At 40.9% G+C, this 18,306-nt stretch overlaps 1 protein-coding gene across 1 annotated transcript in view; it reads left to right on the top strand.

Annotated features, from left to right (window-relative positions):
- MEOX2 (mesenchyme homeobox 2) overlaps window positions 1-18,306 on the top strand; it is a 77,870-nt gene that overhangs the window by 45,928 nt on the left and 13,636 nt on the right. The window contains exon 2 of the mRNA XM_002720835.6: window positions 14,897-15,069. Within this exon, the coding sequence (XP_002720881.1) occupies window positions 14,897-15,069 (173 nt within the window). The remainder of the gene's footprint in view (window positions 1-14,896; window positions 15,070-18,306) is intronic.

Here is an 18,306-nt window from a genome sequence, read left to right as displayed (position 1 = left end):
CATCCCGTTGATCCGAAGCCAGGAGCCAGGTGCTTCTCCTGGTCTCCCATGGAGTGCAGGGCCCAGGCACTTGGCCATCCTCCACTGCACTCCCTGGCCACAGCAGAGAGCTGGCCTGGAAGAGGGGCAACCGGGACAGAATCTGGCGCCCCAACCGGAACTAGAACCCCGTGTGCCGGCACCACAAGGTGGAGGATTAGCCTATTGAGCCACAGCGCCGGCCCCCAAGCAGCTTCTTAACTGCTCAACAAAATGCCCACTCCATGGCATTATCATTGCCATTTCCCATAGATTGGTCTAGCAAAGAAAAAGGTTATGAATCCCAAAGTATCAACCCTTAACACATGATAGTTTGATAGTACCCTGAGGACTACTATTTATAATTATTTATGGTTAATTTTAAGTTGCTCCTATCCCCAACTTGATTGTAAGGTACTTCCTAATAGGCAGTATGTCATATTAATCTGTGTATTTCAAAGTACATTGTACAGCAAACTACTCGTAATTGTCACATGTCAAATATGACACTTATCACACTTTCACCATAGGGTATAGGCTATGTGTACACATTTCTAAAAGGGATTATAGTATCAAATGGTATTTAAAACATACTTTATTTTTGAGTTTCCTATTTCAGCAAGATAGTCAATTCCCCATTCCCCCTTCTCCACACATGTAAGCCAATCCTACACTTTCCTTCCTTCATAGCCTCCTTTATAAAAGAAATTCACTAGGATCAGCACCTCTGACCTCACCTTCTTCTTCCTCTTCCAGAAAGGCATTTATGCACCACACAAAAGCCTCTTCTGCTGTTACTCATAATCATTACTACTGTATCCATTCTGCCTTCCCCAATCTCCTTACCAACCTTCTTTGCTTGCATATTCTGCACAGGCTAAGTCAGCAATTCTTCACATTTTACACTCAGAAATTCTTTGGATGATCATTTCATTCCCTCTAGTTGGATCTCACATTCAGTATTTTTTATAAGTAAATGTCACTTAATGTTTTCTTCTCTCTCTCTCCCCTCCCTCCTGGACACAGCCTCCCCCATATAAAGTAATAGTAATAATGATGAAGACGACAATGGAGATATGACTCACACACTTTGGTTTTTTGTTTGTTTGTTTTAATATGTATTTATTTATTCGAAAGTCAGAGTCAAATGGAGAAAGGAGAGGCAGACAGAAAAAGAGTTGTCTTCCATCCGATGGTTCACTCTGCAATTGGCCACAATGGCCGGGACCACGCCTTTCCAAAGCCAGGAGCCAGGAGCTTTCTCTGGGTTTCCCACACAGGTGCAGGGGCCCATGGACTTGGGCCATCTTCCCCTGCTTTGCCAGGCCATAGCAGAGAGCTGGATCAGAAGTGGAGCAGCCAGGTCTCGAACCAGCACTCGTATGGGATGCTGATGCTTCAGGCCAGTGCGTTAACCTACTGTGCCACAGTGCTGGCCCCGACTTACACACTTTGGGAAGAGTAAGCCCTTCTTTGTCATTTGCATATTATTTTGCTCAAACATGTTTACATCAGAGCTTCCCTGTTATTTGAGGAAATCATTAAGTTGTACAAGAAGTTGACTTCATTGCAGAGCACTGATTTTCTCTTTGGCTATTTTACTTTTTTGAAAAGCAAGTACTACTTAGTCAATGTGAACAGAATTTTATCTGTGAAAGATGTCAAGCAGTGTCCTACAAATGGAACGTCTATGATTTTTGAATTCTCATATTGGGAAAGTCCTTTTACAAAAGCAATCAGAAATGTGTTGCAGAAGATTCACCCCAAGACAATGTTCTTTCTTGCCTGTGCCACTGCAATAGGGAACGGATCACAGGCATTTCTTTCCAGCAGCAGATGCAAGCAAACTGGTGTTTAGTACATGGGCTGGAAACTCTGGTTATCTCGGATTTTAAGTTTATTTTTATATCATTACTTTTATATATTATTTATTTTTATAATTTACAGTTTCTACTGTGAAGTCAAGTGAAATAAATAGGCAGATGATTGACTTTTAATCATCCAGAAATACAAAAGAAATACCTGAGTGATTTACATCTCAAACCCTCTATATGAAGAAAGTTATACATAATAAGGGCATAGTATTTAAAAGAATGGGCTAAGAAGTGTTTTTTAGTAAATTTTTTCTTGATTAAAAATCATTTAGGAGTACAAGTTATAGCATTTTGTATGTTCTAACATGTAGGCATGATGTGACTCTTCTTATTAAATCCATGTATCTGTTTGCTGGGACTCTTTAAAGGAGAAAAATCACACACACACCCTCTCTCTCACACATACACTCATATACACACTCACCCATGCTTACACACACACACACCCTCACACACACACTCTCACACACACATACACTCATATACACAGTCACCTATACTTACACAGTCATACACACATCCTCACATACATACTCTCACACACACACATACACTCATATACAGTCACCCATACTTAGACGCTTACATACACACCCTCACACACACACTCTCTCACTCTCACACATACACACACTCATATACACAGTCACGCACTTCGTCACACACACATACTCTCACAGTCACACAAACACACTCATACACACACTCACCAATACTTACACAAACACACTCTCACACACAATCATACTATCTGACTCCAGTTAACTGGGCAGACTAGAATTAGTTATATTTCATCAAGCTTCCCAAAAAAACTTTCAGAGGGAACAAAAATTCATCTGTGGATGCTACTGGGCCTTGGAAATCATAATTATACCTTCTGTTTCATTTGTGGGCTGGCAGAAAATAACATACAGCTCCTTATAGGAGCTCATCTATTTTTCAGTGTGAATTAGAACACAGTTATCCATTGTGTGAATACTAAACGTCTTACATTTTAGACTGAGTTCCATTTTAAGAACAAATTTTTCCTATTTTTTTAAGTTTTCTAATTCTTCATTATATCAAATGTATTATTTGCAAATACTAAGGCCTTAGGCTACAGTCCTCTCTTAAAGGTTAGAGTTTACAATTAATAAGTGAATACTTACAATATGCAGGCATTTATCTAAATTATTTACTTAATTTAACCCTCTCCACATCAATTCTGGGCTAAAGATCAGGAAATGAAGGTAGTAGGGTTGAATAAGCAGGTGAGTAGCAAAGGTTGTGCTCTTTTTTCTTTTTTGAAAGGCAGAGTGGGCGGTGAGAGAGAGAGAGACAGAGAGCAAGGTCTTCCTTCTGTTGGTTCACCCCCCAAGTGGCCACTACGGCCAGTGCGCTATGCTGATCCGAAGCTAGGAGCCTGGTACTTCCTTCTGGTCTCCCATGCGGGTACAGGGCCCAAGGACCTGGGCCATCCTCCACTGCCTTCCCGGGCCACAGCAGAGAACTGGACTGGAAGAGGAGCAACCAGGACAGAATCCGGCGCCACAACCGGGACTAGAACCCAGGGTGCTGGCGCTGCAGGAGGATTAGCCTAGTGAGCCACGGCGCCGACTCTAGGTTGTACTCTTAACATCAGCTGAATGTGGCTTCTTGGGTAACCAAGAGTCTGTTTGTGTGTCTTAGTTTTCATAGTATCATAATAAAATAGAGGTGTTTTCAAATTCTTGATTTTTTTTATTTCAAAGATTTATTCATTTATTCGGAAGGTAGAGCTACACAGAGAGGGAGATAAGCTAGAAAAAGAGATCTTCTGTCCACAAGTTCAATCCCCAAATGGCCACAATGGCCAGGACTGAGCCAGGTTGAATTAACAAGCTCGATCTCCATCTGGGTTCCCACATGGCAGCAGGGACCCAAGTTCTTGGGCCATCCTCAGCTGCCCTCTCAGGCACATTAGCAAGCAGCTGGATTGGAAGTGGAGCAGCCAGGATGCAAACCAGTGCTCATTTGGGATGCTGGTGTTGCAGGCAGCTGTTTACCCACTTTGCCACAATATCTGCTCCACTTTTTCCTTCCCCTCCCCCAAGGATTTATTTATTTATTTATTTAAGACAGAGTTACGAGAAAGTAGGTAAATAGATAGACAGACAGACCTTCTATCCATTGGTTCACTACCCAGATGACCACAATGGCCAGGGGAATTTTTGTTCCTGTAAAAAGATCATGGATAAGGCCGGCGCCGCAGCTCACTAGGCTAATCCTCCGCCTAGTGGTTCTAGTCCTGGTCTGGGCGCCGGATTCTGTCCCGGTTGCCCCTCTTCCAGGCCAGCTCTCTGCTGTGGCCAGGGAGTGCAGTGGAGGATGGCCCAGGTGCTTGGGCCCTGCACCCCATGGGAGACCAGGAAAAGCACCTGGCTCCTGGCTCCTGCCATCGGATCAGCGCGGTGCGCCGACCGCGGCGGCCATTGGAGGGTGAACCAACGGCAAAAGGAAGACCTTTCTCTCTGTCTCTCTCTCTCACTGTCCACTCTGCCTGTCAAAAAGAAAAAAAAAAAAAAGATCATGGATAGATAGTAGATGTTAAAGGAGTTCATCATAAGTACCATAACAGTTTCTATAACCGAATGACCAAGCTTTAGAATTGCCTTAACACCTAGAATTGTGTGGACTTTTTGAGACTTCTGAAAAATCCTTCTGCCACCCTAAGCATCATTTTTCCAGGTATAACTAGGGCAGGTAGAAATAAATGATTTGTAAGCACTTCCTCAGTTTTTAAAATTGTTGCATATCAAATCAATGTTCTTAAATTCAATCCATATTTTCTAATTAAATACGTGTTTAACAAAATGGTTGACTTATTTCTAGTTCTTCTGTGCTTTGATGTGTTGTAGATATGTGATACTTGCCTCTGAAATCTGTTGAATCTATCAAACCACTAAAGGGACATCTTAGGGAAATGGCAAAACCAATTCTATGGCTAAGCCAAATGAACCAATTTACTGCTTGGCATGGATAATGCTCTGAAGTTATAAAAGGTACTTAATTGACAAAATATCTTCTTCAGCAGTTTTACCTGTAATCTAGAAAGTGGCTTGGCCTTAGGATTAAGGTGATATTACTCAGATAAGAAATTCACACTAATTCAGGTTGGTCATCCTAGAGAGAGTTGTGTAACTTAGAGTCATTGATTTCATATACCCAACATTATCTGTAAGTAGCAGACCTCAACTGGGAGTGATGTTTTCTCCCTAGACTGCAATGTCTGGAGATAACTTCACGTCACAACTAGGATCGTATTTGCTAGATTTAGCTAGTTCAAATACAGATGTTCAGTTGAATTTGGTTTTGCCTCAAACCTCAATAATTTTAATGTAGTGTGTTTCATGAGATATTTCTAATGCACTAAAACATTATTCACTCTCTCTATGAAATTCAAGTTCGTTTGGGAGTCCTGTATGGTATCTGACAACAACAGAAGGAAAGGTTGGGGGTTGCTACAGGCATCCTACTTATAGAAACCAGGGATGTTGCTAGCCCTCCTACCATTAGCCAGGCCACCGTTGTCTTGCAGGTGTTTGCATTTCACTGATTACGGATGTAGCAAGAATTGTCCAACACCAAAAGTCTGAAGCACTGGGGTTAGGAATTAAGACCTTTGTGAAGTCTATTCATTCAGGTAGTGTAACAAGCAATCTCTTGGGTTTTGGGTTTTACATGTTACAGTAGTGACACTGGTTTGGTGTATTTTACTTTTTTCTTTTTTTTTTTTTTTTTTTTTTTTTGGTGGTTGTGGGAAGGAATGTTCTGGAATTTTTTCAAACATTTTTAACATAATTTTACACATTTGTTGAGTGCAATGTGATGTTTCAATTTATGTATACATTGTTCAATAAGCAATTCAGGGTGATTAGCATATCTCTCACTTCAAACCTATCATCTCTTCACAGTAGAACATAGAAAATCCTCTCTTTTGGCTATTTGGAAATATATATTACATTATTGTTCACTCCTTCCATATTCTAATTATGTATGTTTCTGTCTGAACACGTTTAGAGACATCATTGTAGGTAAAAGGTGGAGGTAATCTTACCTGCCCCCATCTTCTGTTGGTTTTATGAGAGATCTACAAAAGCACATTGAAAAGTTTCTAGAATCCCCTTTTTTCAAGTTGAAATTTACTTAAATTCCTATAACAGAACAACTCTCTTAGGGTCACCTCTGAAATCATAATTATGACAAAAAATCCAACAGTTTCAAAATTAGGTGGTTAGCACAATGAGTACAAAGATGAATAAGAAAAATTTCAGAATCTTCAATTACCTAGACTTTTGAGTCTAGAGAAACACACCAGACATAAAGTTAAATGACAAGCTCAGGCCGGCGCCGCGGCTCACTAGGCTAATCCTCCGCCTAGCGGCGCCGGCACACCGGGTTCTAGTCCCGGTCGGGGCGCTGGATTCTGTCCCGGTTGCCCCTCTTCCAGGCCAGCCCTCTGCTGTGGCCAGGGAGTGCAGTGGAGGATGGCCCAGGTGCTTGGGCCCTGCACCCCATGAGAGACCAAGAAAAGCACCTGGCTCCTGGCTCCTGCCATCGGATCGGCGCGGTGCGCCGGCTGCAGCGCGCCGGCCGCGGCAGCCATTGGAGGGTGAACCAACGGCAAAAGGAAGACCTTTCTCTCTGTCTCTCTCACTGTCCACTCTGCCTGTCAAAAAGAAAAAAAAAATGACAAGCTCAGCAGTGTATGTTACTACTACAAAAATATGTTCATCACTATAATAACTTACCCCCAAATTGGGCTCAGAATCAGTGTATAAATTCATACCTTGCACTCTGAAAAGACTTGTTTTCCATAATAAAAAGAAAACTCTGTGGCAACTCACCTGTTCTGTGACCTAGGCATTTCAATGCTGCTGGCACAACTGGAACTGAGTTATCTGGCACCTCACTGCAACTCTGTGTATTGCATGGTATTGTGTGACAGCTCAGTTCTTTTTGCCCTGTTGACAGCAGTCAGACATATCACAATTTCTCTGGCTCCTGTCAAGTTACTTATTTTTGTTAATTAGTGAGAAGAGTTTCTTTTCCTCCCCATGTCCCTGGAGAGGCAGTGGCACTATGCAACTCCAATCTAACTGCTGACTAAGGGCAGGATATAGGGTGAATGGTGAACATGTGTTGAGATTAGAATCTATTTCATGACCTTGCCTGATACTTCTGCCTGGATTAAATGTAGGTGTGATTGTCAGTATCATCTTTATCTACTTCTAATGCCCAAACAAATTATAACAATGAGATCGGGGCCAGTGTTGTGGTGCAGTGGTTAAAGCCTCCACCTGCATAGCTGGCTTCCCATATGGCTGCCCACTGAGTCCTGGCTGCTCCACTTCCAGTGGAGTACATCCCTGCTACTGCACCTGGGAAAACAGAGGAAGAAATCTCCATGTAGTGGTGCAATGTGGTAAGCACTTAAGAAAGGAACAGAAAGAATTTGCTGGAAACCCATGGGAGGGGCATGCTCTTAAACTATTGTGACCCAGAAAAATGCAACGGAATGCTGCATATCAAAAAGCCTTCACTGGAAATTACCAGCCCCACTGGAGTTACAAAAGAATACCAGGAGAAGTAATTGGCTATCAAGCACAATCCATGCACATATGCGTTGTGTAGTTGGATGCACAACTGTGATATATCTGCAATCAATGCTTTCTTTCTGTAACACAGCAAGAGACATAAAGTTCACTGTGGGCATCTGAGGCCAGTTTCTCAACCTAGAAATGTGTAGCAAGGTCCACAAAGTTTAGATTTACCCAGAAGACATGCACTGTTTACATTTCCAGGTTAAGTGTTTCGCAGTTCCTAGTGAGAATTAAATTTAAGCTAATTTGAGTGAAGTGAATTTCATTACATTCTCCCATTCTGTGTCTTTGGCCTGTTTTTGAATGTTTGACAAAGCACTTTTGTATTCAATGTACTTTTTCAATTGTGGAAGTGATTTCATTAACTTTTTAAATTTTTGTAGATTTCACTGTGTGTTTGTATCATGGAGGAAGGACCATTGGGTTGGACTCCTCTGTCTATCTGAAAGAATTACATAGTAAATAAATCATATAAAGGGCAAGATGATGAGATTAAAACAAAATCCGTGCTTAAACTCCCATTATTTACAAATAAATGAACTCTGCTAAGAATAGACTGGAAGCAAAACTTGATTCATAGATTTATGGACACAGAAAGTAGGCAGTTGAAATGAGTTATGGACTGGGCACCTATTTTAAGTTGGCCTAAATTCCTATAACTGCCATCATGTCAAAATTACAGAGGAGAGAGGAGGAAGCAAACAGAGACTTTGTTACAACAGTTGCCGGTCTATTCCAGGAATGCAGTGCAATGCCAAGGCAAGATCATTACCACCTCACAGCACACATCTACATCTAAGGTGTGGATAACTTTAAAGACCTGGAGGTTTTATTTTTATGTAAATTCCGATGTGTCTAAAAAGTTTCATGTCCAATTCATGATGACTTATTAAATTTGTACCAATTTTAAAATTTTAAACACTCTTTTCTTGTCTCTTTCTCTCTCTTTCTATTCTCTCAGATACACAGAAACTTAACCTAATTCATTCTTTTCTTTTTGGTATATTTTTATAGCCCTCAATGAATTTATGATAATTCTGGAAATCTGAATTCTCTTTTTATTCTAAAATGCCTTCTAGGAGTCAGCATGGTGGGATAGCCACCACCTGCTCCTTTGGTATCACATGTTGGAACATTTGTTTGAGTCCCAGCTGCCCCATTTCACATCCAGCGCCCTGCTAATGCAGCCAAGAAAGCAGCAGAAGATGGTCCAAGTACTTGAACCCCTGCCACTCACCTGGGAGATTTTGATGAAGTTCCAGGCTCCTTGCTTCAACCTGGCCCAGCCCTGGCCATTATGGCTATTTGGAGAGTGAATCAGAGGATAGAAGATCTCTCTTTCTGTGTCTCCTTCTCACTCTGTAACTGTGCCTTTCAAATACATAAAACACATCTTTAAAAAAATGCCTTGCAAGAATAGATTTAATAAAGCATCTCCAGTCTCCATGTTTCTCCCTTAATATCATTACTTTGTATAGCATGATTTATGCTATAAATTAGCCATTGTAGTATTTTTATTGCTAAATATTGATACATTTATGTATGTTACGTTTACATTTATCTCAATTTTTAAAAATATTTATTGATTTATTTGAAAGGTAGAGTTACAGAAAGAATGAGAGACAGAGAGAGAGATCTTCCATCTGCTGGTTCACTCCCCAAGTGGCCGCAATGGCTTAGGGCTGGGCCAGACCAAAGCCAAGAGCCAGGAGCTTTATGCAGATCTCCCATGTGGGTGACAGGGGCCCAAGCACTTGGGAAATGCTCTGCACATTAGCAAGGAGCTGGATTGGAAGTGGAGCAGCCAGGACTTGAACTGGTACCCGTATGGGATGCCAGCACCAAAGGCGTCAGCTTTACTGGCTATGCCACAGCGCCGGCCCCTCATTTATATTTTAAGAATGAATTATATGAAAAAGATCCTACATGTATGGGAAAAAGTGAAGTACAGAAGCTGAAGTTGAAGGGATATTTCATAAAATGTTTAGCTCCACATAGTAATCTTTCAATTTAGACCCCGAGGAAATTCAGTGCCCTTAACAAAAACAAATGGCCTATCATTTATGCACGTTTCATTTAAGACATACAATCGGTTACACAATTTAACAAAACAGAATCTGTCTTCAGTTAAACTAAATGGGGATTTATCTGATTTATCTCATCTCTGAGAGTGTATTAGACACTCCCATGACTCACCAAGGAAGTGGTGAATGAGGAACCCAGATAACCAAGAAGAACAGTTCTACCCATAATAGATGTGGGTCCAGCAAGTGGATTGAGTTTTGCCTTTTGAAGAGAGTTATTAGCATAAATCATAAAAAAATCTGTGGAGTTTGTTGTTGTGGTATGTGAAATTTGGATGGGCGGCTTAAAAGAAACTATTGTGATAGCTGTACTTTCGCTCTCATCAGAGGTACAAGAAATAATGGATGTTTTCAGAGCTATTCTTTTCTAGATCTGGCAGCATGGTTTGGAGCCATTTCTGTAGCTGTCGAGCCCCAGTGTATAGTAGACACATTCACAACTAAAAGAGTCTATGACTGTGGTTCACCAACATGGAGAGTGGATTGGCAAGAGGATTTAAGAAACCCTGGGGAATGTTGTTTACTTTGAAAAAAAAGGGGGGGGGGAGTGGGGAGAGAGAGAGAGAGAGAGAGAGAGGTTGAAATGCTCACTCATTAAGGAGCTAGAGTAGCAAGTTGGATCAATGCCCATCAGAAGGCAATTTCCCATTTAAATGTGAAAATTATTAGCATCAATAAGATTATTCTATACATTTTCCTGCCTCCATCCACAATCCCTATGTATGCAAAGGTGGTTATTAGCTTCCTATACTGCCAGACCTGTGCAGCCACATTAATAAATAACAGAATAACACTCAGTTTGAATGGCTTACAAAACATTGATGCACGAAATCCCAAAGGGCCAAAGTGTACTTGAGCCCTGGTATGCATTTTTTTCCTCCAGAATGTGAAATAAGAATTCATTGTAGTCTAAGCTATATGGATGCTCCATTACATTTTAATATTTTGCAGACATAGGTAAATTATGCTCTTCGTTCCAGTCAGTTAATAATTTTACCCAGAGTAGCCAGAAACATATTCAATCATACTTTATTATTTCTCTTTTGCTAAAAAAGCATTCTGCACTACTCATGGACAGGCCAAGTACCCCCCCCACACACACACACCCATGATTTGTCCTTAATAAAACATTATTATCTTTTGGCATCCTCCTGCACTAGGGGAAATACAAAGTCACATGTGGGGAGGTTCTAAACACCAGACAGATGTGGTCCTTGGAGGGCAATTTTCATCCTCTACGGAGGCATTGCAGACTCTGCCCATTAGCATAGTCCTGGGGAGCTCAAGGTGGGACACTCGGGGGGCTGCGGATTCTACCTGAACACATAAGTCAGCAATTCCTCCCCGAGGTGAGAGTGTGCGGGTTCACCCACAGGTGCACTAAAATACCTGGGACGAAAAGTAACAATTGCAGTATTTTATGTTGGAATGCACCCTACAGATGGTGACATTGTGTGTGGTTGAAGGGAAGAAAGGAAGGCAGTTTCCAGAGACCCCCTCAACACCTACCATTTGGCACAGAGTATGGAAGGCTGAAGAAAACAGGGCGTTTTGCCTCTGCTGAAACAGCTGGGAAACAGATGGAAGCCGAAGCGAAATCTGCCAAGAGGCTCGTCCACAGCTCCCACTCATTTTCCATCAAAGAATAGTCAGTCAGGTGATAATGGCGGTGGGTGGAAGGGGAAAAGGGAAACCTTAGTACCAGCAAATGATTGGCTTTAGAAACTGTAAAACAAAAATCATGCAAAAAATATCAAAATTGTGGGAAATCTCAGTCCAGAAGTGCAATTCCAGGGAGTGTGTTTTTAATAAAAGAGTGGAAGTATTGTGGGTGAAAACCACAACAGAATGGCGGAGGCGAGGATGCAAGTGTGTGCTGATGAATGCCACTGTGTGGCTTCAGCTACAGGGAGTCTCTCCCTTAGGTGACAATGTCAAAAACACCCACCCACCTACACTCTGTCATGTTCATTAGAGCATCATGGCTGCTTCTGTGATGACGGCCATTTCTGTCCCTGGATGTCACCCTGTGAGCCATTTCAGCTTGGAATTCAAGCATGTGCTAAACTGTGTATTTCAACATTGACTGGCAGATTGATTTTTGCTTCAGTGCTGTCACTGCATATATAATCTTCCTGTTGTGTATTTCCGGTTACAGTGGATGTGCATATGGATCCCTTCCATGGGACTGTCCTTCCAAACACGGGGCCATGTCGTGTGTGTGTGTGTGTGTGTGTATACATGCTGTCTACAAAGTGCTCTGAATCTTGCAAAAGTCAGAGGGGATCCATTTCAAAGAAACACAAATAAATACAAGGGAATAGGCTTTCTTCAATGTGAATTTGTTCATTCATGCTTACATAAGGGAATGTGCTAACCATGAATCATTCAAATTGCATTGCTCATGAGAAAAAATTCACTGGCTTTGCTGTCAGTTTCCAGAGTGGTTTGACTCAAGGGAAGAGCTCCTTGTCCCCACACAGAGAATAATCAGCCACAGATTGCAGGCCCAGGGTGGCTCCAAGTTGGCACAAATCCTTTTGATTCACGTGAGAACACGAATGCTTGTGAGAGGGGCTTGTGATCTGAATGTTCTGAGCTAGGACTGACCTTGTTGTCTGCCAGAGAGACCAAGCAAAAGTTAAAAAGACAAGTCATCAAGGAAGTTTTGCTTACACACTGCCAGGAAGGCTAAATGATCTTCCAGGGCGGAAGTTGACAAATCTATGGCTCAAGAAATGTGGGTAAGAGACTGCAGCTTCCACTTACAGCCTGGTAGCTCAGCCTTGTGGCAGTACCACCTACCTGACAGTCACATGTCCTCTGTGACATAATTCACCTGGTCCCTGCGTCTCCTTGTGAAGTGCCAGCCACCTGTGTTTGAGGGATCACAAAATGCTGTTGTGCTGGCCAGAGGCGGGCAGTCAGAAAACAAGCCCAACAATGCAGCCTGTGAATGAGGGGGAGCTGTGGACAGTGCCAATGCTGCAGTCAGTGAGACCAACACTGTGATCCCACGGAGAGGGGAAAAAACAGCCAGTGCGCTGAGAGGTTGATGCAAGCCCGCTGCTGCTGCTGCAGCTCTGAGACCCAGGACGCTTTCCAGTCTGCTCACTCAGGTTCTGGCACAAGGCAGAACCAGCGTGTTTACATTACTGTGCCTCGTCTACTGGGTTTCCATGATGCGGTGTCTTCTTCAGGTAGACTTCCCCCAAGCTGACAGGAAGGAAAGGAGTTAGTCCAAGAAATAATAATTTTTTGTACTTCTTGGAATAATTAACTTCACCAGATGGAAAAGCAAACAAATGTGGTTGAAGAGATCATTTAGAAGGCATAGCATTTTACATTTGTCATTTTTTTTTAAAAGCTAATCTTCAACAAAGGCTTCACCTTAATTTTTCTATATCGTTTCTCACCTTTGGGCTCGCGGAAGGGTTGCTTCTCTGTCCACCTGATAAAGATGGTTGTATCCAAGCTGAAAGATGATTATAAATCAGAAATAAATGTGCCCTTTAACTTGACTATGTTGGCATTTCCCTGAGGATAAGTTAGACATGACTTACTAGAGCTGAATGTCATTACTTTTTACCTGGTATATGTGTATAGTTTTTTCTCCATGATAGGCACACATTTTATTCTTAAGAATGTCTCCTATCCTTCATCTCAGGGATATACTGCATGGTAAGGAGGTCTTGAACTCTTAAGAAGAGAGATGGAATGATATCTCCAAATGATTATTGTTACTTTTTAAAGCTTTAAAAAAAGATTTATTTATTTGAAATGCAGTATTATAGAGAGAGGGGGAGAGAAAGAGACAGAAAGAGAGATCTTATATCCACTGGTTCACCCCACAAATGACTACAACTGAAGTTGGGCCAGGCTGAAGCTTGGAGCTTGGAACTCCATCCAGCTCTCCCACATGGGTGGCAGGGCCCAAGTGTTGGGCCATCATCTGATGCTTTTCCAGTTGCACTAGCAGGGAGCTGTATTGGATTTGAAGCAGACAGGATTTAGCTGGGTACTCCTGGGATGCAGATGTCATAGGCAGTGGCTCAAACTGCTGCTCCACGATGCTGGACCCTATTTTATATATACATATATATATTATATATACATTTATTTATTTATATATACATTTATTTATATATGTATTTATATATATAAAGATTTTCTTTATTTGGCTTTAGGATCACAATCCTCCTGGTTCCTTCCTTCCTTCCTTTTTCTTTTTTTAAGTTTATTTGCTTATTTGTTTTTTTACGTGATATTTTATAAGATTTAGTACTGTTAGCTAGCTGGTTAGGGCATTATGCAGCTTATATTTATTTTATGTGATGAGAAATATTTTAAAATTACATTCATATTTTAAGACATGTGATCACAATTTTACTTATGTATTCCACTTTGGAGTAAGTACGATATTAAATGGACAAAAGCATTGCTTTTGCCCCAAGGAGATCATATCTAACTAGAAATCAAAAAGCCAGTAAGTACACACAAACATTGACTTAGTTTGAGCTTGGACTCCTATTGTCCATTTGCTAAACACTTGGGTTGTGGAAAGGTTCATATACCAAGTTGTACTTTTTTTCTTTTTTTTAAGAATGATTCTGTTTAAGGGGATGTTGTTGTGCTGCAACCAGTCAAGCCTCAACTTGCATCATAGGCATCATCTTGGAGAGCCAGCTCAATTCTAGGCTCTTCTGCTTCCCAACAAGCTCCCTGCTAATGCTCTTGGGAAAGTAGCAGAAGGATCCAGATGGAGTTCCTGGCTCTTGGCTTTGGTTGACCCAACCCTGGGCCTTTGTGGTCATTTGGGGAGTGAACCAGTGGATGGAGAATCAATCTCTCTCTCTCTCTCTCTCTCTCTCTCCCTTTATCACTTGCTCTGCCTTTCAAATAAATAAATAATGCTTAAAAAATGGAGAATCACTCTGTTTATACTTAGACCTCAAGGATGTGTGTTAAGAACTTACTAAATTTCATATCTAAAATTGTCTTCTAGACAGAATTTGGTCCATTTTATTATAATATCATCTTATGAGTGGTTAAATGTGGCTCATGTTTTGTAAGGAGAAAATTTGACACATCTCCAATTAGGTCATCAGTTGCTTGAAGGCAGATTGGAAAACCAAGGAATGTGTTGTGCATGGTGGAAGTGAGAGGATTTTCCTGCCTCTGCTCTCCATTTGTCCCAAGACCAGCATAGCACCTGGGAAAGCAATAACTCAGCCACAATGAATATAGTAAAGTACATGATTGCATGTATTTGATTGAATGGAACTATTTTTTTTTTCAGATTCCCAGGAAGGAAATTACAAGTCTGAAGTCAACAGCAAACCCAGGAAGGAAAGGACAGCATTTACCAAAGAGCAAATCCGAGAACTAGAAGCAGAATTTGCCCATCACAACTATCTGACTAGACTGAGGAGATACGAGATAGCAGTGAATCTGGATCTCACCGAAAGACAGGTAAAGCTGGGCATCATTTTTATTGCTTTGGTTCAATAACCCTCTTGTGCCATTTTTGTAATATCATGGTTCTTAATTATCAAAAGGAAGACAGGTGTACTATTTCATGATTAAGTTTTTGCCAAGCATAATGAAAAAAATTAAAAATCAGTGAGTGATTCTATGGGGAAAAAAACCCTACATTTATTGAGCTTAAAGAAGAATTCTGTGTTCTTCAATAATGTTCTTCCTGCATTTGGCGGTGGTGGTGGTGATGGGGTGTGTGAAAATGTTTATTTGACATAAAGATGGAATGTGGTGAGGAATTTTGTATCCTTTCAAAGTCTCCTATTTGGCATGTTAGAAAGTTGGCAACCCTTGAGTAGTTTCCTGTATTGGTCAGAATAGAGTATGTTATGTTGTGGTAACACATTAGCTTCTGAGCCTCAATGCTCATTATTTGCTCACTCTCCATTCTGAGTCTCCTAAGTTCAGGCTTCCAGATAATCACTCCCTGAGTGGTGGCTCTCTGGCATCTCCACATTCGGTGTCCTTGGGAACCGCGGGAGGTGAGAAGGCATTGCAAGTTCACACACTGGCCCTTGAATGCTTGCATGGGTAATGACCCGTGTTACTTCCATTTAGTGTTTCAGGTTCAGAAATCATCAGATGGTTCAGCTTAGAGGAAATGATGGGACACGGGGCACGTAGACCATTCATGAATATTTTTGTCCCATTACTCCAAATGTTTTTGAAATTGTGCTGGTCTTGGTAATGCAAAATTCTGCTACTAACTCAGAGAACACTTTGGAATTATTAAAAATTTTCACATCTCAAATAGTAAGACCTAAAGAGTACTTTTATGTTAATTTTGTATTAATCACTTCTTAGATCCCCTTCTTGAATTTTATTTGGATGACAAATGGTCACCTCTTATAGTGACCCAGCGCACTCCTTGTTAGGGCTATGACTTGCCCTGGGAGAATCTAGCCGACTGACGGTTACCAGTTGTTAAGCGTTAGAAAAACATTCCTGAAAGGCAAATGCAAACATCTTTATGGACAGTGCAGTTATGATTGGCACTGTGAGGGCTGGAGTCTCATTTCCTCTTTCACTGTGCACACCTCCTCCGGGGTCCCACTGGAACCAAGGAAATATCAACAGGGTGTGGACACACGAATGCATATCTTAGGCGAGCAAGCTGCTTCATCCAATTTCTTAAATCATCTTCTTTCCTTCTGTTAATTTTACATCTCAGCCCTGGTGGGTTATTTCTGGGTGGGGAAAATACATACAGGAACACTTTCATGTGGTTTTATACATTGCCAGTTTGTGTTTTATTAAATATTATGACTAGTAGCTAACTTATGGAGCACAACATTTCCTTCCCTTGAACTTCACAAAGTCCTCCCTATAAGTGTACAGCTTCTGGCATGCAGGAAACCTATTCCAAAATCTACATCATCAGATAATAGTTTCACTATGCTTTCATTTCTAAAAAATTGTTTACTTTAAAATTTATATTCTTATTTGAGAGGCAGAGAGAAGGAGAGGGGGCATTTGTTTTGTTACTTTTTAATTTCTAAAAATTTAATATTTATTTACTTATTTGAGAGACAGAGAGTGAGAGAGAGAGGGGATACAACTATTGCTTGCTCACACTCCAAATGTACACGATGATCCTTGGCTGGGGGCTGAAGCTGGGAGCCAAGAATCCAATCCAGGTCTCCCTTGTGAGTAATAGGAACTCGCTTACTGAGGCCACCACAGTGGCATCCCAGGATCTGTGTTAACAGGAAGCTGGAGCCAGGAGCAGAGCTGAACCCAACCTGGAATGCAAGTGTCTTAACCAACATCATAACTGCTAGACTACAGCCTATCCTGTGTTTTGTTCTTGTTTAATTATTTCTTTAACTGAGGACAGAACAATAGGCAGGGGGAACTACAAATTTCTGTCATTATAGAGGGGTAGTGAACTCCAGGAAAGGTAACTATGTTTTATGTAATGCATGAAGGAAGTCAGAAATTGGAGTTTTGCTTCCAGTGTTCACTGCCTTCAGTGAAGGACAAAGTAGAAACTCCGTGTTTACTAATCTGGGGATGATCTATGGTTTTCCCCAACTATCTACTCATTGAACAGAGGTTTCACTTTGGTCTGAGCATAATTCCTTTTGAAAAGTAATTCTATAAGCCTAGTTTGAGAGGTTTGAGGCGTTTGGATATTTTTTCTTTTTTTTCCTACACGACTTGACATGCTTGAAAAATAATAATATGTTAAAATCATATATCTACATATGTACACATATGTGCACACACAATTTTATTCACTTTTTTGAAGTCCCTTTTCAATATCATGTCACTAAGCCAGTGCTGTATAACAAACCACTCTAAACATTGCTGGATTTTAATGGGTACAGAGCTTTAATTCACTCACAATCTTGTGTGTCAGATTTGGACTGGAATTACTTGGCCAGTTTTATTGCCAGCAGTACCTGGCTTCCTCATGAATCTGCACTTTGCTGGTGGATTGACTATGAGCTGGCTTGGCTTCCGCTAAAACAATGTGTTTCTGTTGCGTGTGGTTCCATCTTCTAACAGGATAGCCAGGAATCCCAGTCCTCAAGTGGTTGTAGAAGCATTTCCAGGGGCACTGAAAGGGAAAGCTGCAACATACAATGGTTTCTCAGGTCTTCACTTGAATCATATTTGCTAATTTCATTTCATTGTCCAGAGAAAGTCACACGGCCAAACTCAGTGTGGACAGGAGGAGGAGATTATGTCATTGCCAGTCGTTCCTATAATAATCTAAGCACAGCCTTGGTGGAAAAAAAAAAAACAGCAAAACACTTGAGAAATAATTATGTTTTCAAAGAATTGAACAGTTGATATTATGCAGATTATATTTATTCCACAAATATTTAGGTGCAGTTTTGCAAGATAATATGGAAAGGAGGTGGATGTGTATGGAATGTAATTCCTAATTAAAATTAAGGCTATAAGGGCTTCTCAGAAAGAATTGAATTGTTATGCAAAAATCTGATTAGAATTCTGAGATTTGCCATTTAGAATTGTGCATTGTTAGGCAAGTGACAATCTTTTCAAGACACAGCATGGAGATTCAAATTGTATGCTCTTTCTTTTCTTTAGAATTCTATTCATAATGCATATGAAAGAATATTTAGCATGAAGTACAAAACTTAATCATCAATCACAGGAGGAAAATATTTGATATACGTGTCAACTAATTATTTTATACCA

This window comes from Oryctolagus cuniculus, chromosome 16 (assembly GCF_051225735.1).
Source record: "Oryctolagus cuniculus isolate XC-2025 breed Fujian yellow rabbit chromosome 16, ASM5122573v1, whole genome shotgun sequence".
Lineage (NCBI taxonomy): Eukaryota > Metazoa > Chordata > Mammalia > Lagomorpha > Leporidae > Oryctolagus > Oryctolagus cuniculus.
The sequence above is the reverse complement of the archived record's forward strand: the minus strand, read 5'-3'. Positions and strand labels throughout refer to the sequence as shown.